Source organism: Diceros bicornis, chromosome 25 (genome assembly GCF_020826845.1).
Source record: "Diceros bicornis minor isolate mBicDic1 chromosome 25, mDicBic1.mat.cur, whole genome shotgun sequence".
Taxonomy (NCBI): domain Eukaryota; kingdom Metazoa; phylum Chordata; class Mammalia; order Perissodactyla; family Rhinocerotidae; genus Diceros; species Diceros bicornis.
In genome coordinates, this window is record NC_080764.1 from 5,974,829 (window position 1) to 5,997,860 (window position 23,032).

At 51.2% G+C, this 23,032-nt stretch overlaps 1 protein-coding gene across 1 annotated transcript in view; it reads left to right on the top strand.

Annotated features, from left to right (window-relative positions):
- The window catches only part of SHISAL1 (shisa like 1), a 75,358-nt gene extending 64,773 nt beyond the window's left edge, over positions 1–10,585 (top strand). The window contains exon 5 of the mRNA XM_058568180.1: positions 10,397–10,585. Within this exon, the coding sequence (XP_058424163.1) occupies position 10,397 (1 nt within the window). The 3' untranslated portion in view covers positions 10,398–10,585. The remainder of the gene's footprint in view (positions 1–10,396) is intronic.
- Positions 10,586–23,032: the final 12,447 nt, after the last annotated feature.

The following is a 23,032-nucleotide window of genomic DNA, read 5'->3' on the forward strand; positions in this document are numbered from 1 at the left end:
ACCCCACAAGGCTTCCTTGTGCCCCCTCAACACCCCTCCTCTGACATCTGGCCCCTAATCATCTTGCCTGATCTTGGGCTTCGTAATGGAATTGGATGGTGTGGGCTCTTAGGATCAGCATCTTTCACACGACAAGTTGTCTATGAGAGAAATTCACCCATGTTGTTGCGTGTATCAATAGCTCCTTCTTTTTCACTGCTGAGTAGTATTCCCTTGTATGGACGTACCACAGTTTGTTTAACCGTCCACCTGTTGAGGCCATGTGGGTTGTTTCCACTTTGGGGCCACTGTAAATAAAGCTGCTCTGAACACTCACGCAGGTCTTCTGGGGAACTTATGTACACCTTTCTCTGGGTGTTGTGCTAGTGCCCTGTGGCTGCTGTAACAAATGACCACAAATTAGTGGCTTAAAACAACACAAACATATTCTCTTATAGTTCTGAAGGTCAGAGTTCAAAATGAGTCCTGTGAATGCCTGCTATCCAGGTGCGGGCAGGGCCGGCTCCTTCTGGAGGCTCTAGGGAGAGTGTGCTCCCTTTTCCAGCCTCTGGAGGCACCCGCCCTCCCTGGCCCGTGGGCCCTCCAGCAGTGGCGTCACTCTGACCCCTTTCCATCCTCACAGCTCCCTCTCTGACTCTGACTCTCCCTCCCCCTCTTTTAAGGACCCTCGTGATTACACGGGCCACCTGGATAACCCGGGACGATCTCCAATCTCAGAATCCCTTTCACCGCGGGTCACGCTCACAGCCTCTGGGGATTAGGACAGGGGCCTCTTCGGGGGCCGGAACTGTGCCTAACAGGTGCATCCGAGAGCCACAGGACAGGCGCGTGTGCAGCTTCAGTATGTACTGCCAGCCAGTTCTCCAAAGCGGCCGAACCATCTTGCACTCCTCCCGTGAGATGTGAGCGTCCCGTTGCGCTGCCTCCTCACCGGCACCTGCTGTTGTCAGTCTTCTCATCTTAGCCTGTGGGCGCGTAGGGGCGGCTCACAGTGGTTTTTTGTTGCATTTTCCCAATGCTTGCGTTTCACTTTCTGTCATTACACGAGCACACCTCCTCCAGGCAGCCTCCCAGGACCACAGCTTCCGTGGCTAAGAGCTCGGCCCCGGGGGACTCGGATCCCAGCTCCGTGGGATTGCCACCTTACCCCCCATGGTCCACTCAGGGTCCCCGTGCCGTTTGCTCCTTGCTAAGACGTGGTTAACAGTGTCTCCATCTCTCAGGGGTGCTCTGAGAACGCCATGGAAAACCTTCCTGGCATAGAGTCAGTGCTAAATAAATGCCAGCTGTTGTCACCGCTGAGGGCGCGTTGTCTGCAGTTCACTTGGCCATTAGTCATGTTTGCCTCGTGACTCTGCTTCTGTGGGCGAGGCGATTGTTACAGACTCCTCAGCCTTCCGGAAGCCTTCGTTGTTATTCAAATTGCCAGGTGCTCTGTGTCGTCTTCCCAGTGAGGCTGCAGGCGCCGGCTGCGGACCCTCCTGTCCTGGTGGCCCAGTGCCCAGGTTCCGGGCTCTGCCCCCCTCACAGGGCAGCAGTGGCCGCTGCCCAGCCGGCCTCCTGCCGCAGCCCGCCCAGGCCACTGCCCTGCACCAGAGGGCAGCCGTGCTAGCAGCACAGGCTGGGCTCCTGGCTCCACCACTAACTGGACGTGTGACCCTGGGCAGGTTACGGTACCTCCCTGACCCTCAGTTTCCTCTTCTGTCTTTGGGAGAAATAATGGTCCCACCGCAGAGGGTTGTTGGGAGAGCTAAGGGAGGCTGTGCGTGGAAAGTGCTTGCAACCGTGTCCGGCACAGAAGAACCACCAGATGCACACCAGCCACACCCCTTGCCTTTATTAGAATTAGAGGACCTTCCATGTCTGCTCCCGGAGCCCTAGGGTCGCGTCCGAATGCCTTCGCCTGGCAGCGGAAGTGCTCGGTGGCTGCCGTCTCCCCAGCTCACTCCTGCCAGGAGCGTCTTGGGCCGTCCACTCTGATCCCCTGAACAGCCTTGGCTCGGGCTGGGCCCTCCTCCTGGAGTGCCTTCCTCGTCCTCCTGCCAACTCTGCTCGGGGCCCAGCCGGGCATCAGCTCCCCGAGAGTTTCCCTGAGCCCCTGTCCCTGTCCGAGGCCGTGTCCCCTGGGACCCCAGGCTCTCGCCTCTAACACAGCGAGGGTCTGCTGCTCTTGCTTAGGGTCCTGGTGTGTCTCCCCCACCAGCTCAGAGCCCTCCAGGGCGGGGCCCACGCCTACCCAGGTCTGTGCCCCTGCACCCAGCCCAGGCCTGGCCGAGGATGCCGCCAGGAAGGGCTTCCAGAGGCCTAGTCGGGGGGTCGGCCTTGACACCGAGCGGAAGGAGCACTGGAGGCCCTGAGCCTGGGTTCCACGGGGCTGTTTGCAGTGAGCGGTCAGGCCGCCCGCAAAGCGCCTGGCGGATGGGCAGCCCCAGGGGCAGGGGCAGGGGCAGGGGGGCTCTCAGTGATGGGAGCCGGCAGCCGCACAGGGAGAGCTTCCCGCACTCGTGGACTGCAGCTCCCCACGTGGCCGAGGCCTGGTCGCCACAAAAGCAGAACAGTTGACATTTGCCTAAGCGTTGTTCTGGAAGGCTGTGTAGAGGCAAAGTGTTCCCGAGGTGCATGGGCCACAGTGGGGCGACGGGCTGGGCTGTGTGCAGAGCTGTCGGCCGGCCAGGGGGTGTCCATGCGGTGAAAGTCCCTGTCAGCCAGCAGTGAGGATGGGCCTGAAGTGGCATCAGGTGGGTTCTGAGGCCCAGAGAGGTTAAGTGACTTGCCCTGGGCTACACAGCTTGTGAGGGGCAGAACCCAGGCCTGCCTGACTCCGAGGCCAGTGGTGGTTACTGTCCCCAGCCCCTCTACAGCGCCATGCGGTACTGACTGTCACAAAGGCCCATGGGAGTCAGACAAGCTGCATGGAAGGGGTGCCCAGCGAGCAGGGTCTTGAAGGATGAGTAGGAGTTTGCTGAGAAAGGGGAGGGTGTTGCCAGCATGTGGGCACACTCGGGCCTTCTGGAAAGAGAGTCCTTTGAAGTGGAGGCCGTGATGGTAGAAACAGTAGGGACGTCTGGAAGACTGGAAGAGGCCGAGGGCCCAGCTAAGGCGTCAAAACGTTACCATCTGGGAAGCCATAAGCAGAGCGTTTTCAACATTATTGATTTTGAAATACTTCCTGTTGTACAAAAGAGTGTATGTAAAATGTGTATCTAAGGCATGAGAAATAACGAAACAAACGCATGGTCCACGGCCCGGCCTCAGAGAGAGAGCGACGCCAACACCACAGAGGCCCTGAGCCGGCCCCTCCCAGGGCGCGCCCTCCCCCGCGAGGGGCACCAACCTGGACTTTGGGTCTGTCGTCCAGACAGCAGTGTCTCCCTCGGGAGTGACTGGAGCAGAAGTCACCCTGGGGGATACGGGGCTGGCCTGGATGGGGGCCAGAGCAGGGACAGCCACGTGGAGGCCTCGGCCAAGGTCGGGGGTGACGCTGCCTCCGCTCAGAGAATGGGGAGCCTGGAACAGCAACGGCGAGTGAGAAGGGACGTTGCTGCTGCCAGAAGGGCCACCAGGGGCGGAGGGGCGAGGCTGTGAACCACGGGGGGAGATTTGACCCCAATGTAAGTTTTCCAGCTAACTGAGCAGCCGGAAGGACCATGGGCTGTGAGGTAGTGAGCTCACTGTCCCTGGGGGAAGCCAAGCAAAGGCTAGACAACCACCTGGACTTCCTCCGTGAACCTCCTCCGACTTTCCTCTTCCCTCGGTCCCTGGGGCTCCCTCTGTCTCAGCATTTACCCGCCCAGTGTCACTGTCTGCCCCTCCAGAGGGGTCTCCAAGGCTGCGGTCTGAGTCACCTACCACATGCCTCCCCCAACTCAAGTTCCCAGGGCTGGGATAGAGCAGAGAGCACAACACCAGATAAGCCCTGCCCTGATGGAATGGATGAGCTGGTGGGAAGGCAGACAGTCCTCAAATGACGGAGGTGGGATGTCAGCCAGTGGGGAGTGTGGCAGGAAAGTAGAGCAGGGGACTGGGGTGCAGGAGGGTCAGGAAGGCCCCCGTGAGGAGCCGTCTGCACCAGACCCTGAGGTTGCTGAGAAAATGGGCCATGAATAGATGCCTAGAGAGCAGTCTAGGCAGAGGGAATGGCAGGTGCAAAGGGCCTGAGGCAGGAGCACCCAGGAATATTGGAGGAATAGCAAAGAGGCCCATGTGGTTGGAGAAGAGTAACAAGGGGCCGTGACAGGAGACCACGTCAGAAAGGTACCAGGTAGGGGGCAGCATGGAGAGTCACCAGGGCCTTGGTGATGAGAAGCCATTGGAGGGTTTCAAGCAGAAGAAATTTAATATATATATTTTTAAAAAGCACAGAGAACTCTGGCTTCCGTGCTGAGAATACACTGTAGGGAGGTGAGGGCAGAGATATGAGTTGAGTATTGAAATACGCCCAGCGAGAGAGGACAGTGGCTTGGACCACGGTAGTGGTGGTGGAGATGGCGAGAAGTGGTTAGAGTCTGTGTCTGTTTTGAATAGATGAGATTGGCTGATGGATTGGACCTGGGTGTGAGGGAAAAGAAAGGGTCAAGGATGGCTCCAAGTCTTTCAACCTGAGCTGCTGGAAGGATGGAGCTGCCATCAGCCAAGATGGGGAGGACCGAGGAGGAGCGGGTTTAGAGGGAAGCTTAGGAGTTCGGTTTTGGATGTGTTAAGAACAAGATGCCTGTTAGGCATGCCGGGGGGATATCCAGGAGGCCGTAGGAATTCAAGACTAAAGCTCAAGGGAGAGGCCTCAGCATTTATTAAAGCCACAAATCCCGAAGACAGCGTCCTGGGACAGAGATCCGAGAATGGGAGGGGTCTGAGCATGCGTCCTGGGGCGGGTGCCGGGCCTCTCCACTGTCTGCATCTTTCTCTCTCGTGTGGGGAGCCACCACTTCTGCACAGTGCCCTACCGTGGGCACCTCGTCAATCCTGATCTCTCACTTTTTTTTTTTTTTTTTTTTTTGTGAGGAGGACCAGCCCTGAGCTAACATCCAATGCCAATCCTCCTCTTTTTGCTGAGGAAGACTGGCCCTGGGCTAACATCCATGCCCATCTTCCTCTACTTTATATGGGACGCCGCCACAGCATGGCTTAACAAGCGGTGCGTCAGTGCGCACCCGGGATCCGAACCGGCGAACCCCGGGCCGCTGCAGCGGAACGTGCACACTTAACCACTTGCGCCACCGGGCTGGCCCCCTGATCTCTCACTTTTACCCACGTTGCTGTGATGAATGGGCTTGTACGAATTTTGCCCTTGCGAGCATATTTGTAGGGTAATTGTTGGGTGGAATCGCTGGATCTGAGGGCGTGGGCATCTGTAACTTTGCTACGTATCCAACTGCCTTCCAGAAGTGACCTCGACGTCCCTCCTACCAGCAGCCGAGCAGAGGCTTCCCCCCACAAACCAGCAAACGCATGGCGCACCCCACCTTTTGATCTTCGCCAACGTGACAAGCGAGAGAACGTGGCAGCTTCCTTTCGTCTGTGCTCTGGAAGACTTTCCCATGGAGGCTTTATGTGCATTCCTCTTATTTTAGACTGTGGATTTGTGATGTGACAGTTTCTCCCTTTCTTCTTGGCAATTGGTCTGTTTAGATTCTCTCTTCCTGGATCCTTTGGGTAATTTCTGTTTTCTTGGAAATTCACCCATTTCGTCGAGGTTTTCTGGTTTTGTCGGACAGAGTTGAGCGCGTAGGCTCCCGCGGTTTTCTCTCATCATTTGTCTGTTCCCCTCATCTTTACTGAGCGTCTGCTCTGTGCCTGGCATCATTATTGGTCCTGGGGATAGAGTAGTGGACCGACAGCAATGAAAATCCCTGCTGTCTTGGGGCCTACAGACCATATGTGGACTGTTAGATGGTGGTAAGAGCTAGAGAGAAAAACAACGTGAGAACAGGGAGGGAGTTGAAGATGGAGTGCACGTTTGAAGAGGGTGGTCAGAGAGGGTCTCCAAAAGGCGACGTGAAGGGCGTGAGGGCGTAAGGCGGGTGTTTATCTGGGAGAAGAGATGGGAGGCGCTGGTGCAGCCGGTGTATTAGCCGGGGTTCTCCCGAGAAACGGAACCAATGGGCCGTATATATATAAAGAGATTTGCTGTAAGGAATTGGCTCAGGCGATTATGGAGGCTGAGAAGTCCCGAGATCTGCAGTCGGCACCTGGAGCCCAGGAGAGCGGATGGTGTGGATCCAGTCCGAGCCCACTGTGGAGGCGGGAGAAGAGCAAGGTCCCGGCTCGGAGACGGTCAGGCAGAGAGGGGCCCCCTTTCCCCACCTGTTTGTCCTATTCGGGCTCTCAGCGGAGGGGCTAAGGGATAGTGGAGACGTGGAATTGGCGCGCAGAAGAACGGATAACTCCCCAGTGGTCACTCCTTCCTGCTTTATCAGATTCACAACAGATAATGTGTTTCATTGTTTTCCAAAAGCACAGAAATTGCATTTATTTATTCATCCCTTCCTTTCACATTTTTAACTTCATTTCAGTTTTAATTTATTGATTGCTTTCCTGTGCCTTCCTTGGTTTATTTTGCCTTTCTTTTCTAACTTTTTGAGTTGGATAGTTAATTAGTGGTTTTTTTGTTTATTAATATCAATATTTAAAGCTATACATTTTCCTCTGAGTCTTGCCTTGGCTTCATCCCACAGGTTCTGAATTGTAATATTTTTATTTTCATTATCGTCTAGATATCCTGCAATTTTGATTTGTTGCTCTCTCTCTGTTTCAAAGGTAATTTTTTGTGTGTGTGTGAGATCAGCCCTGTACTAACATCTGCCAATCCTCCTCTTTTTTTGCTGAGGAAGACTGGCCCTGGGCTAACATCCGTGCCCATCCTCCTCTACTTTATATGGGACGGTGCCACAGCATGGCTTGCCAAGCAGTGCGTCGGTCTGCACCCAGGATCTGAACCAGCGAACCCCGGGCCGCCGCAGTGGAGTGCGCTCACTTAACCGCTTGCGCCACCGGGCCAGCCCCTCAAAAGTAATTTTAAAGAGTTTTTAAACTTCTTGGTGGTAGAGTTTGTTTTGTTTTGTGGTTTTGTTAATAATCTTTTCAAATTCTAGTATATTTTGATCAGAGAATGTTGTCTATTTTCTAGTTTTTGGAATTTACTTTCTTTGTGGCCTGATAGTCATTTTCTGTGTGTGTATTTTCAAGAGCATTTACACGGAAGGTAGATTCTGTTTAATACACACACACACGTACAGGCACGCACGTGCGCGCGCGCACACACACACACACATATACTGTGTTATTAATTCAGTTATTTGGCTCCCTATATCCTTATTTATGTTTTTGCCATCTTCATCTGCAGGGGACTGAGAAAGGTGAATTAAAATGCACTAATACCAGCATACTTTGTCTTTTTCTTCCTAAATTTCCAGCCGTTCTTTCTCATGAATGTTGAGGCTATGTTATTTGGTGCATAGAGACTTGTTACTTTTAGATCCTCATGGTGACTCACCCTTGATCCCCACAGAGTGCCCTTCTTTCTCTCATTCAATATTTATTGTCCTGATTTCAGCTTTGTCTAACATTCAGATCAAGAACCCTGGTTTCTCTTAGTTTGCATTTGTGTGTTATGTTTCTGCCCATCCTTTTTTTTTTTTTTTTTTTGATTGTGGTAAAACACATAACATAAAATTTACCATTTTAACCATTTTTAAGTGTACATCTCTGTGGCATTAAATCCATTCACATTGTTGTGCAACCATCACCACCATCCGTCTCCAGAACTTTTCATCACCTGCCCATCCTTTTGATGAAACTTTTCTGAATCACTATACTTTCAGTGGATTTTGTTTGTAATCTGGTCTGAGAGTCTTTTTTTTTAGCAAGCGTGTGGCTCATTAACATTTACTGATATGGCAGCTACATTTGGTCTTAGTTCTGTCATCATAGTTTATGATATGCTTTCTGCTTTTATAGCTTTTGCGTGGGTTGTCAATTTTCACCATATGGTCTCTGTTTTCTTTGTTTTATTTTTTGTGTATATGTCTTCCGACAATTTGGAAAGCTGTGTTTTTGATCTCTTGGTTAGCTTCATAATTATACTGTGATATGATTCCCTTAATCTTCTATTTCTTTAGACAATGTTTATTTTCTCCCTGCTATGAATGATGTCCAAATTAGAATATTTCTACTTTCCCTCTCTACTCTCCCTTCCACCAAATGATTTCAAGTGGTTATATTATTATTTCTATTTCCCCTTGTACCTCTAATGTTGCTTATACTTCTAAATGATTCTTTAGACCCCCAACTATAAGTGACTAAGACATAGTTTATGTACATTACCTCCATCCTTCTCACCTCCACCCCTCTTATCTATTGTTATTTACAGTAGTCCCCCCTTATCCACGGGGAACACCCTCCAAGACCCCCCGCAGATGTCAGAAACCATGGATAGTACTGAACCCTACAGTATCCCCCCTTATCCGTGGTTTTGTTTTCCTCCTTATCCGTGGTTTCAGTGACCCATGGTCGTGGGGTAACTGAAGGCGCACCACTGTGTGTCAGTTCTCTGTCTTCTCTTTCGTTCTTTTCTATAATAGTCGCAATCCTTAGATTTGTTTCAGGCAGTCCTACAGTTAAAGAGATTCTCGGTGCCGCTGTTCTTGCCAGAGTTACTCCATTTAGCCTTGTTCATCAGGTACTTCATATAAGAAGGGCTCGTGGGAACTACAATTCAAAAATATGTTCAAGAGTTTTCCTGTTGACTTTATACTTAAAAGATGGTTCATGTGGGCTTGAAGTCCTTGGTTCATTCACTCGTTCAACAAATATTTATTAAGCCCCTACTGTATGCCTGTTGCTGCTCTAGACCCTCAGTACAGCAATAGACACAGCACGCAAACACATGGCCCTGTGGTAGCTTGCTGTCTAGTTGGGGGAGACAAACGGTAAACTCAACCAGTAGGTGAGATATGTGGGGTGCTGGAGGGAGAACGTGCTGTGGAGGAAGATGAAGTAGGAGATGGGGATCACCAGACCGGGCTTGGTTCTGTGGAGCAGAGGAGAAGGCTCCTCGGGCCCTCTCACCCCAAGCCCACGTGCACATTCCCATGATGCAGGGTGGGGGTTGGCTCTGCCCCTGGAAGTGTCACTCTCTCTGGAAAGATGGGCTGTGCTGGCTTGGTCAGAGCCCCTCCCTCAACTTCCCTCCCTTGCCCCTGCCAGCACGCACTGGCGCTGGTTGAAGACGGCTTATCAGTTGAGAGCTGTAATCAGATGCGAGTAGCAGAAACGCGGCTGTAGTGGGGGGAGTGGGCAGTTGGGGGCACCACCAGAACCAGGTTTCTCCCTGCTTTCCCTCCACCCGCATTCGTGAGGGTCCTACATCCTCCTGGTCTTCCTCTGGACCCATGTCTCCTTCCAGGAGACTTCCTCTTACACAGCATTGGCTGGGCGGGGTCACGTGACCACCCCTGTCTGCAAGGGAGCCTGGGAAGGAGAGTATCTGTGACCGGGCAATTGCCCCTATAAATGGGTGTAGGACAGGGGATTCACTGTGTCTGCCACAGGTGGACATTGTGTTTCTGTTCCTCATTGTCCTTGTTTGGAGGTGATTTTGAGGGAAGAAAGGACAAAGGAGACTCGACTCTGCCAATCAAAGCTGTAAGTGCCCTGTGGGCTGGTGTTTACCCTCCTGACCCTCTACCAGGAGCCCCTGCATTGCCCCCCATGGCTTAGTGTGATGTGGCCATGTCCAGGGGTGTGATTCCAGGATTCAGAATGGTTTTTATTGTTATTATGAATGGTATCTGTATCTGTTCTTAATATTTACTCTTTTGTTATAGCGAGGGTGACCACATGGTTTATCATCCAAATCGGAACAGTTTGAGGGTGACAGGGGAGCAATATTAAAAATTATGTCGGAACCGTAGGTGAACTGGGACTGCCCCAGACAAGACATATAATCACTCTGGTAATTGCTGAGGTAAAAGAATAGTGTCGGCTTTTGTAAGTTGGTGTGATGTCTCACAGACTGAAAATTATGTCTTTCTACGTGCACTGTCTGTTCTAATAACTGGCCTGTTGATTCTCTGGGATTTACTGTGTGTACCATCTGCCCACAGTGGTAATTTGGGTCCTTCTCCTCCGCTCCTGACACCCTGTGCCTTTTCTTGTCTTATTGCATGGGCCGGGGCTCTGGTATGCTCTGTATTGTTCTATAAGCATAGTGACGCAGGCTTCCTTGTCTCGCTTCCAGTCTTAAAGTCAAACAGTTCTCAATACCCAGAAGACAGAGACAGGTCACGTGCTCAGAAAAACCCGGCTTCTCCTGGCCCTGAGGCCCGAGAGAGGTGTTCCCAGTGCGTCCCCATGTAGGAGACACCGTGTGATATTTTGTTTCCTTCTGCTTCCCCAGAAAACCCTTTTGCCGTGCCTCAGGACGGGGGAGGTGAGACCTGGAGCACCCGGCGCAACCTCCGAGGAGCACAGCTTCGACAGAGAGGCCAGGGAGAGCCGAGGCGGCCGCGGCGGTGGCAAAGAAGGAAATGCCACCTGTGCTCACCACCCTCTGCCACGGACTTCTACAACTAGGAGCAGACTCAGGGGTGGGGGCTGGGGTGCAGGGGAGGGGGCTCTGAGCCACCCGTCCGCAAGCAATAGTCCCATTTTGGGCTGGTGGCTTCTGAGAGGTGACACCCTCACGGACTCAGGATGACCAGCACAAAGCTGCTCTGGCCGACTCAAGCCGGGAGGGTCCAGGCCTGTGCGTCGTACCCACAGTTCCCCTGCCTTTGCTCCCTCCAATAGCAGCCGTGGGCCTCTCCATGTCAGAATATCGAATGTGAGTGTGTGCGTGCGTGTGCGTGTGTGTGATTTGGGTGTTCTTTTTGTTTGGTTGGTTGGTTTTTATTGGGGTCCCTCGGTTCTCTGGTGGGTGTGGGTCACCATGTGGTGGGGGTCCTCGCCAGCGTCCTGGGCTCTGGCTTCTTGCTGCAGCCGGAAGCTGTGAACCAGATGGAGTTGGCTAACGTGGGGCACAGCCCCACTGTGTCTCGGGGGACACTGGGGACTTGGAAATGCCAGTGAGGGTTCATCCTACAGAGTTTGTTCCCGTAACAACAGTAATGAAAAGGGACGTGTCTCGGGCCATCCCCGGGGCAGACACTAAGTTGGGTGTCTTCACCCTGTCTCACCCTCCGGGAGGGGGTGTGATGGACCCCCTGCAGAAACGGCTCAGAGCGAGGAAAGTGGCCAGGGTCACGCAGCCAGGAGGACACCAGCTCCTCGGGGTGACCTCAGGGGTGTAGGAACCCAAAGTCCAGGACTCCCCAGCAGTCCCTGGAGCATCTCCCCGATGGCTTCGCAGTGGATGCTCCATCGCCCCGAGTTCTCCACCGTCGCTGCCCCGGAGCCCTCATTCGCGCAGCACATTCTGGTTAGGCACCTGCTGTCTGCCAGGCCCGTGCTGGGCAGTGATGGGGACGAGACATGCGTCAGGCAGGCCTCGTCCCTGCCCCGGGGGAGCCGCCAGGTGGGAGAGAGAGACACACAAATCTATGCTGGACAGGCTGACGAGCTTATAGAAAATGAGAGAAGGTTCTAGAAACCCTTCCACTTTAAGGTGGGACTTCCACGCAAACCTGGATGACCGTCCACAGAGCTCACCGCCACCACCCACCCCGCGGCCCCAGGGCACACACGTGGAAAGGCGTTGCCTGGGAAATGATCACTTAAATCCCCAAGAGCCACGCTGCCAGTGTAGACACACTCATTCTGCTGGTGTTAGTGATACTAAAGTCTCCCCCAGCTCCTAGCTCGATGGGCCTTGCTCAATATGCGCATGTCCCCTCTGATGGTGTGTCCTCACTTAGCCAGACCCAGTGTTCTCAGTGTTCGTGAGACACAGCAGTGAGAGGCAGGCCCTTGCTCACAGTGCTGGTTTTCTAGCTGGGCAGAGAGGGCAGTGAAGAAATGAGTGAATAAGGAAGAGAGCGATGGTGGTGAGCACTCTGCAGAGAACTCAGTCCAAACAGCGTGTTAGTGAGGGTCTTGTCGAGATTTTGTGGTCTGGGAAGACCTTTCTGAGCAGGTGACAGTCAAGCCCAGATCTGAATGATATACAAGAGCCAGCCATGGGCATTAAAGATGGAGGAACAGCATTCCAGGCAGAGGGAACAGCTCGTGCAAAGGCCCTGAGGCAGCAACAGGCTTGATGGTTTCAAGGAACCAAAAGAAATCCAGCATGGCGGGCCCAGAGGGAGGGCAGAGGGAGATGAGGGTGAGAGAGCCCAGACCCTGTGGTCACTGTGTCACCGTCAGGCTGCACAAACACAAGGCCCCAGCCTTTGATCAGGCAAAAAGAACTTTCCAGGGCGTAAAGCATTTTCTATACAGCCTGGCTTTTTGTCCTCTCAACAGCCCCATAAAGAAGGGACCCTCCCCACTTCATGGACTAGGAACTGAAACTCAGATGGGTCAAGTGGCTTGCTCAAGGTCACACAGGCAAGCCTTGGAAGACCCAGGCCCATGGCTTCAGTCCCCTCTCCTCCAGACAGTGGTGCCAATGCCCGGACATACAGCTTGGCATAGGCAGGGCAGAAGAACCTTCGCTTGGGGTCTTGATTAGGGATAGGCACGGCTCCCTTTCCCCTGGATGCTGAGTCATCCCAGAACATGCCTCAGGCCCCTGGCCATGCGGAGCAGCAGTTGCTGTGGACGGGTGCTCAGCAGCCATTCAGCGCAGCTGGATCAGCCCACACCTGCAACCCGTGTGCAGAGCCTTGGAGGTCAGAGGAACCTAAGCCTGGGGTGGGGGTGGGGGTGGGCACAAGACCCAGATTCTGACATCTGCTCTGTGTTAAGAGCAGTGTGACCTTGGGCAAGTCCTGTATCCTCTCTGCCCAGTTTCCCAGTCGATAAGGGATGGAGTCAGAGCAGGCATTTAGGGGGGCTCGCATCTCTGGCTTCCCGCAGTTCTGGGTGATGCTTGTGCAGCTGCACAGACAGAAGTGCTTCCTCTGCCAAGAGGGAGCTGGTGGCCTTGCCTCCCTGCCCCAAAGGTCACTGTCCTGCCGACCAGCCAGGGCTTGGATTCACCTGATTTGCATCCCTGAGATTTACGACTCGCAGAATATTATGCCTGGTCCTACCAGGGTTCTTTCAGGAGTGACCCGTAACCCCATGGGGGTTTGCTGCAGCCGGGCTGGGGATCGGGAAATTCCGCTGTAAGCAGGAGGCCTCCATGTGTGGCTCAGCAGACGTCACAGACTTAGCAAACCAATGCGGGCAGCCTGTGGTGTAGACGGGTACAGAGTGCGGAGACCCACAGCCCCGCCCCTGCCCAGCTGTGTGGCCTTGGGTGAGTCGCTGCACCTCTCTGAGCCCCAGTTTCTCACCTGTCAAGTGTGTGGGGTAGGGGTGCAGGAGGAAGGTACCCACACTCGCTGCCTTGCGGTGTGGGCGAGGGGGTGAAGACACTGCACATGGTGTGGACACCCGGAGTGGAAGGCACGTGTGTGCAGGTTGGTCCTTCCCCAAGTCAAGGGCTCCTCAAAACCCATGGGGCCCTGGGTCACCTGACGAAAACCTGTCCCCATCCTACTGTGGCGGTGGACGTGCCAATTAGTGGAGGATCCCCAAGAACAAGATGCAGGTGGTGACAAGGTCAGGTAGAGGTTTATAGAGTTAGTGTTTTTTAGTGACTCCCAAACCTGATTTTTCAAGCTGCCTATGTTTCCTTTTTACTGTGAGCTTCTGGCTATTACCACGTAATTTGTAAAAATAACAATAATAATAATACAAAAAGAAGAGGAGAAAGGTGACAACGACATGCCCGCTGAGGAATTTGCATTCGCAGCTGGTCTGTGTAAGGAACTCCCCGTGTTTGTAAGGACTCTTTCCCACTGGGAACTGTGTGTTATTAATGAGCAGTTTTATGCTTTCCTTCTCGTCCGCGTATGGCATCACTGTCGTGTGTGTGGGAATCTCTATTCAGAACCAACACCTGGCGGCGCCCACGGGCCCCCTGCCCTCACCTTCACCTCCGGAATCGCAGCCTGCTCACCCGGACGTGCCCGGAGCCGCCAGCTGCCGGGCGAACATCTGATGCCGACCAGGACCAACGTGAACCAGGCCTTAACTGAAAACACACGCACACCCACGCACATGCACGCACACACACACATGCACATGTGCACACACACATGAATGCACGTGTGCACACACACGATTCTGCAGGCTGATCCAGTCTCTCTCGCTGTCTCTGATGCTTTGGAAAATTAGCAGGTAGGCAGCTAGCTAGGGTGGGTGGCATGTCCCCTCGTCATCCAAAAACCCCTTCAGGCAAATTTGTCCCCAGAGCTGGAAAGGACTTGGGGGGTAGAAGCATCTGTGGGCCCCCGTCTCGTCTGCTATGGAAATAGGAGTGGATAGTAGAGGCGGCCTCCGGGGCTCTTGATCTGACTGCTCACCTAGCGAGCATCGGACGGTGTCTGCCTGGTCCCCACAGACCGTCTGAGAGGTCAGAGGGGCAGCCAACCACCCAGAGTGGGTGACACCGTGTTCACTGCCACCCGCAGGCCCGGAACGCATCACCAGACTGTGGTGATGCCCTGTGCACCCCTGCTGTGTGGCCGACGCCATGCAAGGCACCCAGCCCCTCCTTGTAGCACAGAGGCTGCTGCCCTAGATGGTAGGTAGGTGAACGTGTGCAGCTTTGGGGTCCGTGGCCTGAAAAACTCAAATGTTGAAATCAGGGAGTCAGGCGAGATAGAAGATCCTAGAAAATCCATTCGTTCACGCTCTCATTCATTCATCTATTCAACAAATGTCTGTCCAGTGCCCGTCTGGGAGCAGGTCCCTCTGTGGACAGAGATGTCAGGGAATGTGCCATGTCCGTGGGAGAGGCTGGCATCGCCTGTGACATGACTAGTTGTGCCTGTTAGGAATGCTCAGATTCACAAAGCAAATAAGGAACACTTACTATCCCGTACACAAAAGCGACCATGGAGGTAGCTTTGTCCCCTCTGCCCGCAAGTGTCCAGTCCAAAACCCTGCCAGATAGTTGGTGCTAGGTAGATGCTTGGTGGTGAGTGGCTTTGATCATTAGTCACGCTGTACCTAAAACTCCTATGTTCACTTCAAAGCCCTGACCCATTTCCCCTTGACAGACTGAAATTCAGGGCCGCTGCAGTGCCCACCTCCAGGGGGCACCAGTCACACCGCTGTCACATAAATGGTCCTGGGCTCCTGGGGACACCGTTTCTCTAGACTGTGCTGTGAATAGACACCCCTGGGCTTGTGCAATGAAGTGCCCCGTGAACGCCCTAAACCACCCTCCAAAACGTGCAGGTCCCCTCAATGTCAGATGAACCCCGGGGAGGATCACCGCACACGTGATGGCAAGTCACAGGTCACATGGCCACTGTGGGCATCCAGTGTGGCCCCACTGGAACCAGACCGGTGACCCCAGAGAGTGTCCTCTTGGAACCCTGCCTTTGTTCCTCGCACGCAGTTTCTTCCTCATTTTCTGTGTTGAAGCTGGTGGGATACATCACAGGCAAACAGCCAAACAGTCAGAGTCTGGGTGATGTGCAATAACTAAGTGGGGACTTGAGGGTGAGGGGCTCCGTCACCCTACCAGGCAGGAACCCACCCGAGGCCCGCGTGTCCTCCCCGGGTCAGCCGGGCAAGCGCGCCGCGGCGGGTGGGACAGAAACGCTTCCTCTCCTGTAAACCCGGACGTCGCGCGAGCAGGCCTGGGGGTCTCTCTGAGAGCTGATGACCGGGGAAAACCAAAAACCAATACTATTCCTAATAATAATAATAATATAATGTAGTAATAATACTAATGTGTTTTACACTGACCGCTGTTGCACTGCTTTTGTCTTTATATACCGTAGTTTTTATAAAGATGTCCTTAGGTTTTAATAAAGGAGTGTCTTGTCAACTGTTCCTTGTGTCAAAATTTGCTTTCATGTTTCAAAATGTGCTGGCGGGAACCCGCGATTTGTCACTCTGTCGGGGAGGGCGGAGGATCGGGGCCTGGGGGCTCAGCCAAGGAGCCGTGTAGGGCGCCGTGAGGGGCAGCTGGTCACACGAGTCCATCCCGAAGCCCTCGGGGGGTCCAGCGCCAAGGGTAGATGGGGAGGCCAGAGGGGCAGCACCTCCCAGGAGGCCAGAGCCGGGTCAGAAAGGAGACAGAGCCGCGAAGGCGCGGGCGGCGGGAGCTGTGAGCACGCGGGCGCGCCAGGGACAGTCGCTGGCCGTGGCGGCGCGTCGGTGGCCCCGGCTACTGTGTTATCTGGTGTAATCCTCGTGCCGCGGGCTGGTGGGGTCTGAGTGCAGCTCTTCCCGGGTGACTTGGGTTCAGTACCTGGCTCAGAAGATGGCACCCGCTGATTGACAACTCCAGCCAGTGGGTTCCCGGAGAAGGACCAGAACCCTCTGCCCTCGAGGAGGGAGACACACGCTATTGGGCACATAGGGGTTTTGTGCCTCCAATAACTGACACCCAAGGGGGCCATGTTGGACCCTCTTTCCCCAGGTCTCAACCCCATTGACAATTGGGCCAGAGCAGCGTCGCTCCGAAGGCACAGGGGTGGGTCCAGTTCACAGCAGTTTCCATCTCAAACGCTATTCAGTGTCTTCCTCCCAGCCCTCTGGACTCGAGTCCCATCCGATGGCCTAGTGTGTGTGTGTGGGGGGGGGGGTGACAGCACGCCTTCCTCCTCCCCACCTGCCCGGCTTCAGGGCTGGGGCAGAGAAAAGGACCAGAGAAAGGGCGGGGGGTGAGGCAGGCAAGATTGCTGTCGCTGTTTCGCTGCTGTGGGCGCCTTGTTGGGGCACGTTGAGGCTTCTTCGAAGAGCCCCGGGGGTCTTCCCATGCCCCTATTTCCAGGCAAGGGGGAGCAGGCCAGGACACAGTTACACGTGTGCACACACACGCACGCAGGCACACACACCGGGGCGTGCGGTCTTCCAACAGCAGGCCCCCCACAGCCTTACTGCTGAGCCCCCACCCCCAGCAGCCCTCTTCGGGGGGGGCACCAGCAGGCCCGGGCTGCTTTCTGCAGCTAGATGCCCCCCTTGTCCCACTGGAAGCTTCCTGCCCTCTGCAGAGCCAGGGGTGAGAGGGCCCGCTGTCTCCCACCTCCCCTCCCTCAGCCCCTGCCCCTCGTCCTCCTTCCCTCTGCCCGGGGCCTTGGGCGGGGCTGCTAGTCCACTGCCGAGCAGACCAGCCACCTCGGGAAGGAAGTGGCGGTTCCTCTGTCCCTGCAGGCACCTCACATCCTTGTGAGTGGTCATCTCGAAATCCCTTCCCTACACACTGACACACACACACACAGACACACAGAAACACACACAGACACACACAGACACACACACACATACACACACCTCTCCCCCCTTGGCTCTGACAGGGGGCAGAATAACCTTCCTTAATGAGGTCTATACCTCTGGAAAGCCGCCTTCTCTCTCCCAGTGCCCTTACGCTGGGGGCAGGGTTGATCTGGCCCCAAGAGCTGGCGGGGGTGATGAGCCACGAGAAGAGACAGTGATTGGCTTCAGGTTCCTCAGGGCCTTGTCCTGGGCTTGATCATATGGGCAGTGGGGAGCCATGGGCAGGCTTGGGGCAAAGGAGAGACATCAGATCTGTCCCATGAGAAGGAAGGGTTTGGGCGTGGAAAGGACACATTCGAGGGGCCAGCCTTAGTGAGCCGGTGGCCATCAGCAGCGGTGGGCGGACTGAGGAGCTGTGGCTCCCATCTTGATCGCTTGAGAACCTGACCTGGCTTCTCCTTCACGTCCTCCTTCTCCTGTTCAATCCTGAGCATCAGAGACACCCACTTCCCCAGCGAGGAAGCCCGGCCCATGGTCCACGCTGGACCAACACTAGTTCCCCACAAAGAGAAATGTCTGCAGGAGGCAGGGGCCACCTGCCCCCCACACTGCGACCAGGACGAGGAGTCCTGCCGGGATTATCGTCACAGCCACAGAGCAACATTCCCCCCAGTGAGGGCAGCCAGGTCTTCAGACTGGCCCCTCCACAAGAACAGCTGGAAACACTGAGCCAAATGCTTTCTAAAAATCTCCGGGAAGGCATTAGGACACTCACAGGGTGGTGGAGAATTCTGAGGTCAAGGTCTGGGGGAAGACGAGGTGGCACTTGGGGCTGCTTTTGCCCTGAGGCTTGTTGATTCTGAAGGAGGAGGCTGAGAGGATGAGCCAGCCTGAGGGGAGGGGCTTGGGGTCCAGGACTGCTGGAGGGAGGGATTTGTAACCCCTATTTTGAACTGAGACTCCAAAGGCTGCACCATAGGAGTAAGGGTGTGCCCGCCCCTGCAGCCCAGTTCCACGTCACCTGGGGGCCCAGAGGCACCCAGTTCCTGAAATTGGATTAAGGAGATCCTTTGCTATCATCCCAGGCAACTGATAGCACCAAATGCTATCTTCCTGCAAAGGGGTTTCATCATCCCAGTCGTCAAAATCTTTCTAGAAACAATTTACCAAATATACTCTGTCTGGTACACCTTCAGAGATGACCAGGTGTAGAACGCAGCAATAAGAATAAGAAACAGGATCATAGGAGAGAGCCACAGGGGCTTCCAAACAGCTGTGCTTAATACGCTCAAAATGTATAAAACTGTCTGAAAACGATAAGGAGATAATACAGGAAAGTTTACAAAGAGCCAATTAGAAACTGTAGAGATAAAAAATATAATAACCAAAATTCAGATCTCAATAAATGGGTTTAAAGCAGATAAGATTGAGAACAAGGCGAGGATGTCTGCTCACCACTCTTGTTCAAGAGAGCGCTGGAAGTTCTCACCAGTGCAAATAAGGCAAGAAGAGGAAGTAAGAGGCATCCGGATGGGAAAGAAAGAATAAAACTTCCCTATTTGCAGATGACCTCATTGTCTACATAGAAAATGCAAGGAATCTACAAAAAAGACTCCTAGACCCAATAAGAGAGTTCACAAGGTCGTAGGACACAAGATGAACACACAAAGATCAATTGTATCTCCACGTACTAGTAATGACCATATGAACACAGCAATTTAAAATATAATACCATCTACAGTTTCTCAAAAAAAAAATGAAATACTTAAGTATAAATCTAACAAAACATGTACAGGATTTGTGTGCTAAAAACTACAAACGCTGCTGAAAGAAATCATAGATCTAAATAAATGAAGGGACATACCTTGTTCATGGATTGGAAGACTCAACATTGTAAAGATGTCAATTCTTCCCAAACTGATGTATAAATTTAAAATATTTCCTATCAAAATCCTAGGAAGATTTTTTGAAGACATAAAGAAGATTATTCTAAAATTTATATGGAAAAGCAAAGGACTAGAATAGCTAAAACAATTTTGAAAAAAGTGGGAGGAATCACTTTACCCAATTTCAAGAGTTTTTATATAGCTACAGCAATCGAGACTATATGGTGTTAGTGGGAGGATAGACATACAGATCAATGCGACAAAACAGAGAACCTACAAAGAGACCCACTGGTTTTTGACAAAAGTGCAAAAGTGGGTTGATAAAGGAAAGATAGGCTTTTCAACAAATGAAGCAACAGGACATTTATAGGAAAGAAAAAAATAGAATCTTGACCTAAGTACCTAAATCTCATACCTTAAGGGAAAATTATCTGAAAATGGATCATAGATTTAAATGTGAAATGTAAAACTACAAAACTTTAGAAAAATAAATAGGAGAAAATCTTCAGGATCTAGGGCTAGGCAAAGCATTCTTAGATATGACACCAAAAACTTGATCCTTAAAGGAAAAACTGATGGATTGGACCTCATCACAAGTAAAAAGTCTTGCTCTGTGAAATACCCTGTTAAGATAAAAAGACAAGCTTTAGACTGGAAGAAAATATTTGCAAACCACACATCCAACAAAGAACTAGTAGCTGGCACACAGAAAGAACTCTCAAAAGTAAATAGTAAAAAAAAAAAAAAAAAAAAAAAAAAAATCTAATTAGACATGAAGAAACATTTTATGAAAGAGGATATCCAGAGGACAAATCATTTTGATGATGTCCAGTTGATGTATTTTGTATTCTGTTGCTTGCACTTTTGGCTTCTTATCTAAGAAACCATTGCCTAATCTGAAGTCAGGAAGATTTACCCCTATGTTTTCTTCTAAGAGCTTTATAGATTTAGCTCTTACATTTAGATTTTTGATCCATTTTGAATTAATTTTGTATATGGTGTGAGGTAAGGGTCCAATATCCTTCTTCTGCATGTGGATATCCAGTTGTCTCAGCATCATTTGTAATTGCCTTGGCACCCTTGTCAAAAATCAACTGACCATAAATGTGAGGATTTATTTTTGTACTCTCGGTTCTATTTTATTGATTGGTATGTCTACTCTTATGTCAGTACCACAGTCTTGATTAGCGTAGCTTTGTAGTAAGTTTTGAAATTGGGATTGTGAGTCCTACGAATTTGTTCCTCTTTTTCAGGATTATTTTGGCTATTCTGGGTCCCTTGCATTTCCATGAGAATTTTAGGATCAGCTTGTCAATTTCTGCAGAGAAGTAAGCTGTGATTTTGATAGGAATTTCATTGAATCTGTAGATCAATTTGGAGAGTACTGTTATCTTAGCAATGTTAAGTCTTCCATTAAGACTCCCAATATCTTGTCTTTAAAGGCATGGGATGTCTTTCCATTTAAGTCTTGTTTAATTTCTTTCTTTTTTTTTGTGAGGAAGATTAGCCCTGAGCTAACATCTGTTGCCAATCCTCCTCTTCTTGCTGAGGAAGATTGGCCCTGGGCTAACATCCATGCCTATCTTCCTCTACTTTATATGGGACGCCACCACAGCATGGCTTGATAAGTGGTGCCTAGGTCCATGCCCAGGATCCGAACCTGTGAACCCCAGGCAGCCGAAGCAGAGCATGCAGACTTAACCACTATGCCACTGGGCCGGCCTCATTGTTTAATTTCTTTCAATAATGTTTTGCAGTTTTCAGAGTATAAGTTTCACACTTCTTTGTCAAATATAGATAGCAAATAAGTGTGTGAAAAGATATTTAACATATTTAACCATTAGGGAAATGCAAATTAAAACCATTATGTGATATCACTGCACACCTACCAGAATAGCAAAAATAAAAAATAGTGACAAATGCTGGTAAGGATGTGGAGAAACTGGATCGCTCATACTTTGCTAGTAGGAATGTAAAATGGTACAGCCATTCTTGAAAACAGTTTAGCAGTTTCTTTAAAAACTCAAGATGAGGGGCTAGCCCACTGGCACAGTGGTTAAGTGCACACGCTCTGCTTCAGTGGCCTGGAGTTCACAGGTTCAGATCCTGGGCATGCACCAATGCACCACTTGTCAAGCCACGATGTGGCAGTGTCCCATATAAAATAGAGGAAGATGGGCACAGATGTTAGCCCAGGGCCAGTCTTCCTCAGCAAAAATAGGAGGATTGGCATCGGATGTTAGCTCAGGGCTGATCTTCCTCACAAAAAAAAACAAACAAAAACTCAAGATGCAACTGCCAAACAACCCAGCAATGGCACTCCTGGACGTTTATTCCAGGTATATTAAAACTGATGTTCACACAAAAACCTGTACGTGAATGTTGATAGCAGCTTTAGTCATAATACTCCAAACTGGAAACTACCCAAATGCCCTTCAACTGGTGAATGGTTAAACAAACTGTGTACACCCATATCATGGAATACTACTCAGCAATGAAAAGGAATGAACTATTGGTACATGCAACAATCTTGTTGAAGCACCAGAGAATTACACTGAGTGAACAAAGCTGATCCCAAAAGGCTACATACTGTGCAATTCCATTTATGCAACATTCTTGAAATGACACAATTATACAAATAGAGAGCAGATTAATGATTATAGAGGATTAAGGAGGAGGCAGGGGCAGGAGGGAAGTGGATGTGGCTATAAAAAGGCAACGAGGGGATCCTTGTGATGATGGAAATCTTATGTATCTTGACTTGTCAACATCCTAGTTGTGACATTGTAATATATCTTTTGCAAGAAGTTACCATCTTCACACTACTTCTTACAACAGCATGCGAATACACGATTATCTCAAAATGAAATGATTTAATTTTAAAAAGCAGATTAAACACAATAGAAGAGAGAATTAATGAACTTGAAGATATGTCAGAAGAAAATATTGAGAATGAAGACCATGGAGACAAGTTAATGGAAAACACAGAAAAGCACTTAGCAGGTGTAGGAAACATGTAGCTGACATGTAACTGTAGGTCCAGAAGGAGAAGTGAAAGAGAATGGAGATGAAATAATATTTGAAGAGATAAAAGGCTGAGAAGTTTCCACAATTGATTAAAGACATCAAGCTGTGGATTCGAGGAGCCCTATTAAATTGAAGCAGAAGACAAAGAGAAAATCTTAAAAGCAGCCAGAAAAGAGGGTGGGATTGGGGAAAGCAGGGGGGAGGTGGAGAGAGATTACCTTCGAGGGAGCACGCTTAGACAAACTGCAGACTTTACAACAGAAATAATGGAAACCAGAAGATAATAGAATAGTATTTTTGATAAGCTAAAAGAAAGTACAGGCATACTTCAAAGATATTGCTGATTCAGTCCCAGACCTCCACAAAAAAGCGAATGAAGTGAATCACAATAAAGCGAGTCACACGAAATTTTTGGGTTCCCAGTGCGTATAAAAGCTATGTTTACACCATACTGTAGTCTATTCAAGTGTGCAATAGCATTATGTCTAAAAAACCAATGGACATACCTTAATTACAAAACACTTTACTGCTGAAAAATGCTAACCGTTATCTGAGGCTTCAGCAAGTCATGATCTTTTTGCTGGCAGAGGGTCTTGTAAAACATGAAATATCTGCAAAGTTCAATAAAGCGAAGCACAATAAAATGAGGTATGCCTGTAACTGCCAACCTGGAATTCTAAACCCAGAAAAAATATCTTTCAAGAATGAAGGTAAATGGGGCCGGCCCAGTGGCCTAGTGGTTAAGTTTGCGAGCTCCGCTTCGGCGGAGTTCACGGGTTGGGATCCCAAGTGGGGAC